This window comes from Stigmatopora argus, chromosome 2 (genome assembly GCF_051989625.1).
Source record: "Stigmatopora argus isolate UIUO_Sarg chromosome 2, RoL_Sarg_1.0, whole genome shotgun sequence".
Lineage (NCBI taxonomy): Eukaryota > Metazoa > Chordata > Actinopteri > Syngnathiformes > Syngnathidae > Stigmatopora > Stigmatopora argus.
Window position 1 is genome coordinate 19,067,089 of NC_135388.1, and position 12,071 is coordinate 19,079,159.

Here is a 12,071-nt window from a genome sequence, read left to right on the forward strand (position 1 = left end):
TGTCATCGGGACAACACCGAGCAAATATACTATCCTTTTCAACTTCCTTACTTTTATACCTTTCGCATTCCGATTCTCTTATTGTCTCCTCTCCCATAGGAACTGCTGTTCAGCGTATGTGCCCTTAACGTCATCTCCACCATTGTTTGTGCCCTAGCGACAGCCATGTGCTGCATGCAAATTGTCTCCACTGATGTGCTCCAAATGGTAAGTGGACAATTTTTAAAGGAAGGCTTTTTGCTGTCAGTGAGGAAATGATCATTATCACCTCTGAATTGAATTATATGATTTGATTCCCATTCTCTCGAAAGCCTGTAAAGAGAGCAGAGTTTTTGCAAAAGACTGCTGAGGAAAGCTGCTGCAGGACCCGTGTCCTGCTCTCCTGCAGAAGGATAAAATGTTTATAGAAAATCTAAACTCACCTCTTTTCTTCCATAGAGGTGTATTATTCTAGGAATGAACCTTTGCTGTCATCAATGTGGGGCAATAAGACTATTAACAACTCCTTAATTTCTCTTGCCATGAGGGAAATTAACATGAATAAGCTCCATTTGTTTTCCACACCAAAAATAGGGATTTAATTTGACTGCACAGCTCAAAAGCAGGGACTTTGCTAGAGCCAAAAGGTGAAACAATGTGTTGTATAAAACATGTCTTTTATTAACTATATTATTATTGTAGAGATGCTTGAATATCCATTCATTCATCTTCCGTACCGCACAACCTTAAACGTTGCTGAAGCCTATCCTAGCAGACTTCGGGCGAAAGGCAGATTACACCCTAGACTGGTTGCCAGTCAGCCGTAGCGCACACAGAGAAAGAGACGACTATTCGCACTCACAATCATACTGCCACCAGCGGGAATCGATCCAACACCTGCCCACACCAAAGTCAAGTGAGGGAACCACCACACCATCAGGTCGCCATGCCGGAACAATGACCATTAAAATACTGTATATACATTCTGATCATGAGAGTACTATATTTTATGAAAATAACACAACTGTTAGTATTTTTAAAGATTTTGTTGAGAAATTCATGGATGGAAATTACTTAAACTACCTACTCTTAACTACTCTGGGGGAAAAAATCTTACTTGAAAAGGTGTGGGAATCATTTACTCACAGTTGAAATTCTGTACTCTCTCTGTGGTGCACCAGATTGAAACTTAAGTGAAGTACTTTATAGATTGACATAACAGGCATGGACTTCCATAATGGCAGTGTGTACATTTTGGTGTTTTTCAGTTCATGCCACACCGAACAAGAGAGCTAAATGCAGATTGTATGACCCCCCATGGGACTATCCTCCACCAAACACTGGACTTTGATGAATTTATTCCTCCCATTCCTCCGCCACCTTACTACCCCCCTGAGTACACCTGCACACCATCAATAGATGGACAAAGGTAAGAAAAAAAGGACTTCTTATTGATTATATATTTTGGTAAATACAAAATTCCCCAAAAAGCAATAATGATGAGCATATTTTTTTATACATTATGATTTTCAAATAATGTGGCAACCTCAACTAACCATCTATCATTACCCCAAAATGTTAAAATGGAAATTATTTTATAGACAGAAACACAAGCTAAAGCAGGAGTTAGAGACCGATGGCTCCAGAGCCAGACATGGCTTTTTGATCTGTCTGCTGTGGCCGTTTTATCTTTGGAAATAATTAGTATAAAATGCCAGTGGTACAGTGGAAGTGCTGAGCACTGTTGGCGACTGACCTCTGAGCTAAATGCTGCACATTCATTTTGTTCTTAAAAGTATCTGACTTCAAGAACTCAAACTTTGAGAATCTCAAGAGAAGCTCTAACAATGACTTACCAAAATGTTGACAATTTATTCCAAACTGAGAACAGTCAAAAAAATAAGACAACGAGCAATAAAACGACAGACAAGGAGACCAAACCTAGGCCCATTGTCGCATGCAATAAGCATCCAAATAAGAAGTCACAATTTTTGACGGAATTGTTCAATCTTTTTGAAGGGAACTGAGAGGCGGGAAGTCGAATCGGGTAGGCTGTCGGGGCATTGTCCAGCGTGGTATTAGTCTTGGAGTGGGCAAAAGAGTTTGTGCGTCTTTGTGGCCAGGGAAACGCTGAAATTAGTAGACCTTTTAGAATCATCCTCACAGTTAAATGCCAACCGTCTTTCTGTCAAACTGAAATGGCTGGCCTGATGCCACTTGCCCTTTTCATCCTGCCATTCCCTCTTTAACATGATTAATTAATTACTCCGTCGGAAATATTGAAATTCTGTTCTTTACAGAGGCCTCCACTTGGACTTCCCTCATTCTCCTTTCAGTGCCATTTATGGGGTGCCAATCAACAGCCCTGGGACACTGTATCCAACGGACCTGCCCCCACCATACGAGGCTGTGGTCGGACAGACCCCTGCAAGCCAGGTGCGGACAATCCATCCCATAGGCTCTCTGAATGGCCTGTTAAATGGTGTGCCAATCAGGTGTTTGTTTCCTGAATTTTTAAGGAAGGCAGTTTTACTGAATCTTCACTAATCCTCTAAAAATCATTTGTGCTGACCACCACAATAGCACTCTTTTGCGTTGAAGTGAGCACCACAAGATTGTCTTTCTCCAAGTATGAAAATTGATTAAAAAATATTTTAAACTAAACCATTTGGAACTCTATTCCATTTTTTTCTTTTGTCACAATTGCTGTGCTGCTGATTTGGAACATTTTCAGGAACTCTCCCAGGAGGGCCATATTTTACTCTCATGTGTGAGGAGCTTTCCCTGAAATTCATTTTTCACAGCTAAAAATAAAAGCGTGAAAATTGCTGCATTGTATGTTTCAGTATAGTTTTTGTGAGCCAATTCAATTCCCCAAATTTTACGTGAACTGCCTAAATGTTGATTTAGTGTTTTAATAGGGCAGAAAATTTGTTTTTTTGATATTCTGCTCATCACTAAAACTACAATGTGATTCCAATTCAGAAACTGATGAATGAAAAAATAAAAATGGATCAATTGATCAAGCTAGAAATTGTTGCCATATTGCATGATTGTATGTTGTAACTCAAGTTGCATTTTTTTAATCATTCGTTCATCCATCCATACATCCATTCTCTGCACCATTTTTCAACATTGTAATGAAATTCATTGTTATGTCATGTGGTCTTACAGTGCCCCCTGCAGTTATTATTTGATATCGAAAAACGAATTCCTAACAAATGTCATATTACTAGTATACAAAATGGCAAATGGAAAATATCCCCTTCGAAATTGACCTGAGTTAAAGAATGATTTTGTTCTAAATGTTTTCCTGACAGGTCACCACCAGTAATGAACAACAGGCCACCGAATCCAGTTTATGTGATAGAAACACAACGGCAGGACTCAGCACTCAGGGTAACACTTTGTTCGAAGGACAATGTTTCAAGGCTTTTACAACTGACCATATGTTTCCAATTTCCAGCTTCTGTAGACAGTGCATCCTTAATGGTGTCCGAGGTTGCTGATCAAGACCACACTTGCTCTTCGGAGGATTTGTGCTCCCTGGAGGTCCAAGGGTCTGATTCCTCTCCCTATAGCACACCTCAAACTGCATTGACCGACGGAAGTTGCACTAGCCTTGAACTTTGTACACGGACACGTTGCCATGGCTTATCTAACGCCAACGCCCGTCCTAGTGACACTGGATTCAGTGAGTCTTCACAGACCCAGGAGTCCCTTGAACGCTCTCCAGACTGGTCCTCCGAGAACTATACCAATTTGGACCAAGAAGATTCCGCAGACAATTTGCGTTTATGTGAGGAACTGAGGCCTTCCATGCACCTTTGCGATGAGCTTGCCTCAGCCAAACATTTGCCAGAAGAGCCCCCAAAATTGTCACCACATTCTCTCATTAAAGCACGAATGATGAGCCGGAAACTCCCGCTTGCTGTTGCTCTCCCCCCACCTCCTCAGCCTTGCTCCCCCACCTCAGTGACCTCCTCTGGTGGGACCTTTCCCATTAGCCCCCCAGCTCCCTCTCCTTCTCCTTCCCCTCCCAGCCGGATACGAGGCCCCCGGTTGTGCTTTAGTGTTTGGTCACCCTCTTCTACTCCACAGCCCCCATCTACCTCATCTCAAAGTGGACGTTCACCCGCAGAGGGGCCTCGAGTGCTCCGTGCCGCCAGAAGGTACCGCAAACTGGCGCGTATTGTCCGCTCCACCAGCGACCCCATTTCCTGCTCCTCAACTACTAGAAGTAAGATGGTTTTTTTTCAATTATCATCTGTAATTTGGGCAGCCCGGTGGCGCGAGTGGTTACCGCGTTGGCCTCACAGCTCTGGGGTCCTGGGTTCAAATCCAGGTCATGTCCCTCTGTGTGGCGTTTGCATGTTCTCCCCGGGCCTGCGTGGGTTTCCTCTGGGTACTCCAGTTTCCTCTCACATTCCAAAATCATGAATAGTAGGCTGATTGGACACTCCAAATTGCCTCTAGGTATGGGTGTGAGTGTGAATGGTTGTCTGTCTCCTTGTGCACGCCCAGTGATTTGCTGGCGCCCGATTCAGGGTGTCCCCCGCCTCTGGCCCGGAGACAGCTGGGATTAGCTCCAGCACACCCCACGACCATAATGAGGATAAAGCGGTTCACAAAATGAGATGAGATGAGATCTGTAATTTTGATTACTTCGTTTTCACTGCGGGTCAGTTCCATTTTATTTTCCCATTTGTGACACGTATGAATTTTCATGCAGTGTGAACTTCCAAATATGACCTTGGACCATTTGTACGTGGATAGGGATCAAATGTCTGCAGTATATACACACACACACACACACACACACACACACACACACACACACGCACGCACGCACACTTACAGTGTTATTCAAAAGTAACTCCCTCTTTTAAAACACTTATAAATTATTCATATGTCCAAATGTTTTTCAAAATTTTTGTTGTACGTTCCATGACGTATGGGATTTATATTTATAATCTTGTTTTCCTTTCAGGTCAAATGATTTTTTTAAATTTGAAACCCCTGCAAAAATGGCTGGACACATTACAATGCAACCTTGTGGGGTGGCATGGTTCAATGCCAGAGGCATCATTCCCCAACTCAGAGGTTGTGGGTTCGATTTCCTGCCCTGGTATCGTTGAACAATATATTAAACCCCAAATTGCTCCTGATGGTGTGTTATTAGTTGGTGTCAAAGGACTTTGACCAACATGAAGGTGGGAATGTTATATAAATCCAATTACTATTACAAAACTGTCCCCTTTGCGAGTTCTTATAGTGATGAGTTTTGCCTGACAATTTTTGATTGTCTTTGCGTCGACTTGAGCATGCCTTCCTTTCATGGTCCGCCACCATCTTTGCACTTGAAAAACACATCTCCAAACGTCGTAACATGCATGTTTTTTTAGGGTAGGTTTGTAGGGCTTGTAAATTTTAAACAAAATAACCAATCCGAAAAAAAAGTATTAATTCCCATACATCAAACATAAATATTAAAAAGGGAGTTACTTTTCAATCACCTTGCACAGTACATCACCGACGCAGTCACAGAGATAAATGAGTAATGACAGGCGAAACTGCAGAAAATAGATTTTCTATTTTGTTACTGAACGGAAAGCATACAGAATTTAAAAAATATTGGCTCTGGTAGCATAAAATCCTCAAAATTGCCACAAATGTGTGACGGCTGAGACGACTTAAAATGCAGCACATTGATTTCTGTAAATGCTTGTTATAGGTTGTCAGGTGTCCCAGTCACGGAGGCATTCTCTTTACACTGCGGCTTACATATTTTCCCAATGTGAGCGGCTGCACAAAGAAATTCGGATTAACAAAAAATCTAAATCCGTGCATGGCATCTTGCTGTGTTAACGGAGCCTTAGTTTCAGGTTTTATGCTTCTTCTACAGGAGAAACTTGTGTCTCCTCCTCTGCAATTAATGCATCAGCTGGTGATTCATCTCATACGTCACCAGAGCAAGGTAAGATTTTAATTGGTGTTAAGTAATAGTGACAATAAGGGCATGAGATGTCATTTCATTTCTTTATTTCTTTCTCTCTTGCTTTAAGCCTATCATCTCCTTTTTCCTGACATGTAATTTATATTTGATACAGAGTAGTAGTTAATTTATACAAACTAGTACAAAATGTTTTGTATTTATTTACAGTGTGTTTTTGAGTTTGCATGTTTTTTTGCGCCTAATCAAAGTCAAAACATCTGTGCAAAGTGCTCAGAGAAAGAAAGGTGGCAAGGCACAAGTCTACCCAAGGTGATAAAATAATTTTGATGCACTAAAATACCTAAGAGAACAACCCCCTTTTTACTCTTGAAATTTGGGATGACTGGGACTTGAGCTGGCCATCTTCCCAAAAAGAGCAATCGAGGTAAAATAGTCTTGGTGCTAGTTGAAGAAGCTCATGATTACTGTGGCCGAGCTCCAGCTAAGCATTGGACTCAGGGCCTTATGACATTGATCCTCAGTGCAAGACACGAGTGCTTTTCACAAACACAAACATAAGGTTCTCTTCTGAGGAAATTATAATATGACTGTTTGACCAACATTCTAGGCAGTAAATGTGAGGGAAAGCAGGCATTACTTATTATATACCCAATACAATTCCAACATTGTGTGATGGGAGCACCATGCTTTGGGGTCAGCTGTGAGAAAATGACTGGGGGAAAGATGAGCATGGCACTAAAAATAACAAAGGAGTACCTTCAGAACAAGTGATGTAATTTAGTAATTCCGCTTCAGTATCTCTATAACAAGATCAAAATGAACTACGACTGCCAGGCATGCACCCTAAAAGTCTTGTCACCCAAAAGACATTTAAAGCACAATCTAACAGCGTGGATGACTTCTACTGGCTGACTTGAAACCTATTGGCAGCAATAAGGCAGCAATTAATTCATGTAATTAATCAGGATTACGACTACATTTTATTTTGTGTGATGCAGCACCATGCTTTGGGGTCAGCTGTGAGGAAATGACTAGAGGAAAGATGAGCATGCCACTAAATTCAGAACAAGTGATGTAACTTAGTAATTCATATTCAGTATCTCTATAACAAGATCAAAAAGAACTACGACCGCCAGGCATGCGCCCTAAAAGTCTCGTCACCCAAGAGACATTAAAAGCGCAATCTAACAGCGTGGATGACTTCTACTGGCTGACTTGAAACCTTTAGACAACAATAAGGAAGCTATTAATTTGTGTAATTAATCAGCCTTCAGACTACATTTTATTTTTTAAATAATGCAGGTACGTTCAAGAATATGGCTATAAAAATTCATTGTGATCGGTCCACATTTTACAGAAAAGTTGCAATTTAAGCCCACAGTTAAGTAATCAGCCCTGGAAGGAAAAAAATATTAATGGCTTTGAGAATTAATGCGTATACATCTTTAAAATATACCTACCAAATTTCCTTCTGATCCCTCGACAAATAAAAAAGGAGTAGTAATTTTACTTAGTCAGTACTTAAATGATTTAAGCAAGAGGCTGCAATATTACTGTGTAAAACATTTAATGTCTAAATAAGATAGTTTCAGTGAATGGACCCATTCGTTTTCATTACCAGTGCTCATTCTTCATCCTCTATCTCATCTTCAGAGCTATCGGGCACATCAGTGGAAGGCAATGGAGGCAAAGCCAGTCACACGTGCGGCAAGAAGCAGCAAAAAGAGAGCAGAAAAATAGACCTCCATCTTAGAACCAGAGCTCTGCAAACACACTCCCCTCATGAGCGACCACAGTCGCTGGCTGACCTTAAAATGTATAAAGACACTAAAATACTGGTGGCCAAGTTCCTGGAGCATTCAAGCTGCAATTTACCGCCTGAGGTCCAGCAGGTTGTCAACAACATAAAGTGTGTCATCAAGTCAGACGAGAAACATATGGAAGAGGCCATATTTAGTGCCAACGTCATAGATCAGGTAAGTTGATTATGTAGTGGCTGTCCAGCTGGTATTTCAAGGCATCGTACTGATGACTACGTCAGCATTTTCCAACATCGCTACAGTACCAATGGCAAATGAGAGCTTTGCATTCATTCATTCACTCATTTTCTATACCACTTATCCTCACATGGGTCGCCGGGGGTCTGGAGCCTATCCCAGCCAACTACAGGCACCAGCCGGGGAACACCATGAATTGCTGACCAGCCAATTGTGGGGCACAAGGAGACAGACAACCATTCACCCGCACACTTGTACTTAGGGGCAATTTGAAGTGATCAACCAGCCTACCCTGCATGTTTTGAGGAAGGGGGAGGAAAGCAGAGTATCCGGAGAAAACCCACGAAAGCCCGGGAAGAACATGCAAACTCCACACAGGAAAGTCTGAACCTGGGATTGAGCCCTCAAACCAACCAATCGACCACCGGGCCACCCTCAAATGAGAGCATTTATTTGAAAAATTATTTTGTTTGGGGTACAGGTTGGTGGACATTGGTGTGAAAGAAATTGGCAGTGAGAACTTCAGCGCTCTCAACAAACTCATGGGTCTGCTCATCAAATAATTATGCAACAAATTATTGTTGAACAGGAGCAATTTTAGTCCTATTCAGATCTGAAGAGTTTCAGGTAGGACTTAATTGGCAATGTTTCTAGTATTTGTTTCAACGTTCAAGCACCGTATCATACTAAAAAGGTATCTTTGGAAATACCTTTGAACATAGTCATGGATGAATGACGAGTTCACAGTATTCCTGTAGGGCAGCCCCTTAGTGGTTAGCGCGTCGGCCTCACAGTGGGGGACATGGGTTCAAATCCAGGTTGGTCCACCTGTGTGTAGTTAGCATGTTCTTCCTGGACCTGCGTGGGTTTTCTCCGGGTGCTCCGGTTTCCTCCCACATTCCAAAAAATCATGCCTGGTAGGCTGGTTGGACAATCTAAATTGCCCCTAGGTATGATTGTGAGTGTGAATGGTTGTTTGTCTCCTTGTGCCCTGCGATTGGCTGGCCACCAATTCAGGGTGTCCCCCGCCTCTGGCCTGAAGTCAGCTGGGATAGGCTCCAGCTCCCCCCGCGACCGTAGTGAGGATAAAGCGGTTCAGAAAATGAATGTGTTCTTTTTTTAATGTTATCAAATAAAATTCCTAAAAAATGTGACTTGTAGTATTCCTGTGCGAATTGTATGTTCCCCCCCTTTCATTTATAGCATTTTTTGGTTAGTGTGACTTATACTCGTGCGAATTATAGTCCGAAAATAAATGCGATTAAACAATTTAGAGAAATTATACCTGTTTTACAGTTTCATCATGTTTTAATGATGTAAATGCGTGTGACTCATTCCAAAGCAGATTTTATGTTTTTGTAGCAGTTAAGCTTTCTAAGGTTTCTAAGACATTTTCTGAGCAAAATTGAGTTAAATCAACACACTGCACTCTGTTTTGTCTCACCTGTTTCAAGACCTAATAAACCAAACATTTTCTTGTTTCTGTGCTGTGCACAGGTTATGACCCAGCAGATTAGTGGCAGTCCCAGGAAACGTGGGCAAGAGGACCTTCACCTCCAAAGCTGCGGAGCTTTGAGTTCTTCCCCTTCCTTGCGACGTCCCAAAAAACGCCCTCAAACTACCAGCACTTGTGCAGATACCCTGGACTCGCCTTCCTTTGAACAAAGCTATGAGTGCAGGGAAACAATTCTCTGACCACCACCATTTTAAGGAACTCTGCTTAAACTATGAGGATATTCCAAAGTGCTCATGTTCCACCCACACTATGCTGTGGAGTAATACATAAGCGTTCGGTCATCGTGAGGTCATGTTTGCAAAGTAAGTATGACAGTGGTACGAACAAAGGGGAAGAAGCTCAAACTATCAGCAGTCATCAGCAGAAATAGTAAGTAGCAAACTCTGAATGAGCCTGCTTGTCTGTAGTGGCTTTTTTTCTCATCAGAAAAATAAAACTGAATGTTTCTCCCTCAGGGGATTTTTTTTTTACACTGAGTTTCATCAAAATGAAACACATTGGCGCAAAGCTGGGGATCTGTCATTCAAAGACAAGTGATATTGTGTTACAGTATTGGTATTTTTCTTGTCTGTGTGTAAAACAAGAGGAAATATTTAAATATAAAAGTATCATCCGTGAACTGGAGAGAATGGGCTGTTCGACGCAATGTTAGGAGGTTTTCTGAAACGATTACAAATAGGGGGGTGAATATTTTGTGGTGCCACAGGTTCAAGAACATTACTGACATTTTTGACTTACCTCATTGTGTTAGTTTTCTTATCAGTGTTCCAATAAAGGATGAGTTTGTATATATTGATTTGTTTTTATTCTAGTAAAAGTTGAAAGACTTGTCAACTAATCATGCTCGATTAGGGGTGTCCAGAAGAAGGGGATACATTTTCACCAATCTGGTGTCTTAAGTGTAATCAGTCGATTGCCATCAGATACTGCTGGTTTCAGGGGAAAAAAAACCTCATTGGTTTCTTCTTAATTGACTTTTGCATTTTTTTCCCCCGACTACATTTTTCTTTTCTTATTTTGAGGTTTTTTTAAATTATTTTTTTAACTTTGGTTTGATAACTACAGCTTGCTTGTTTTTATTTAATTTATTTTTTTCCGGTGGTGGCCAAGTTTGTTTTTTTATTTTATTTTTTTCCTGGCGGCCATTTTTTTTTTTTTTATTAATTAAAAAAACTAAGAATAAAATCTAAATAATTCAAAAAAAATAGAAGAGAAAAAGTCATTTAAAAGTAACAGCCTTGAAAATAAACTCAGAAAAGAACTATTTAAAAAATTCAAAAGACAACCCTCAAAATAAATTAATCAGAAAAACAGAGTTGGGGAAAAAATTAAAAAAAATAACCCCAGAAAATACATTATTTCTAAACACAGAGTTTTCAAAAATAATTCAAAACACAACCCCAAATATAAATTAATTTGAAAAATGGTCAGGCCTTTTTTTTCCATTTTTAAGATGACTGCAGTACGCTTCCGTAGAAAGCACTGTGAAACCAAACATTATTCCGAAAGTTATATACTATACATCAATTGTGAAATTATTTGGCATTGAAAGAAAGTAAACTTAATTTACATAAATTAATTGGGAACTGGACAGGTTAGTGTATAGCTTTTCAAAATTCATGCCCTACATTAGATGGGAACATTAATGCCTACCATGGCTGCCATCCTCATATCTACAGTCAGAGCCTTTTCCAAGGTTTTCTGCATTTGTGCTAAAGTTGTTCATATTCAGAAAAGTCACCCATGGGCATAACTGTTATAGAAGTCATCTTGTTTATAAGATTATAGTCAGTTGGGAAACAATTCAGCTCTGACTTCACAGGTCAAAGTATTGCATCCTCACGTCTTCTGTAGGGAACTATTGCCCTCTGATGGCAAAGTTTGACAACACAGGCTGAATACTCATTTAAGAGACATTGGCACATGCCCCCAGTCTACTTGCAATAGGAATAGAACAATAAACATCTATTTCACAGTCGTTGGTTCAAACCTAGGCTACGGCCTTCTAGTGAGTTGTTTACATGTGTGATCGTGGGTTTTTTCTCGTAGGATTCTTATCTCTTCCATTTTCTGAACCGCTTTATCGTCACTAGGGTCACTGGGGGTGCTGGAGCCTATCCCTGCTGAGTTCGGGCCAGAGGCGGTGGACAACACCCTGAATTGGTGGCCAACCAATCACAGGGCACAGGGGGACAAACAACCATTCACGCTCACACTCATACCTAGGGGCAATTTAGAGTGTCCAATCAGCCTACCATGCATGATTTTGGAATGTGGGAGGAAACCAGAGGACCCGGAGAAAACCCACGCAGGCCCGGGAGAACATGCAAACTCCATACAGGTGGACCGACCTGGACTTGAACCCAAGTCACCCAGTGTGAGGCCGACACGCTAACAACTCAGCCACTGGGTCGCTGTAATTGTCACATGTCAAGTTTAATAAATGACCAAGAATTGTCACCATTTTTGGTAATTGTCACTTGTCAAGTTTAATAAATGACCAAGAATTGTCACTTGTCGAGTTTAATAAATGACCAAGAATTGTCCCCATTTTCGGTAATTGTCACTTGTCAAGTTTAATAAATGACCAAGAATTGTCACCATTTTTTGGCAATTGTCACTT

At 40.9% G+C, this 12,071-nt stretch overlaps 1 protein-coding gene across 1 annotated transcript in view; it reads left to right on the plus strand.

Moving 5' to 3' along the window:
• fam189a1 (family with sequence similarity 189 member A1) overlaps positions 1–10,236 on the plus strand; it is a 66,380-nt gene extending 56,144 nt beyond the window's left edge. Inside the window, exons 5-12 of the mRNA XM_077593963.1 lie at positions 100–207; positions 1,248–1,408; positions 2,280–2,415; positions 3,300–3,378; positions 3,446–4,219; positions 5,885–5,956; positions 7,589–7,911; positions 9,430–10,236. Of these exons, the coding sequence (XP_077450089.1) occupies positions 100–207; positions 1,248–1,408; positions 2,280–2,415; positions 3,300–3,378; positions 3,446–4,219; positions 5,885–5,956; positions 7,589–7,911; positions 9,430–9,627 (1,851 nt within the window). The 3' untranslated portion in view covers positions 9,628–10,236. The remainder of the gene's footprint in view (positions 1–99; positions 208–1,247; positions 1,409–2,279; positions 2,416–3,299; positions 3,379–3,445; positions 4,220–5,884; positions 5,957–7,588; positions 7,912–9,429) is intronic.
• The last annotated feature ends 1,835 nt before the right edge of the window (positions 10,237–12,071 follow it).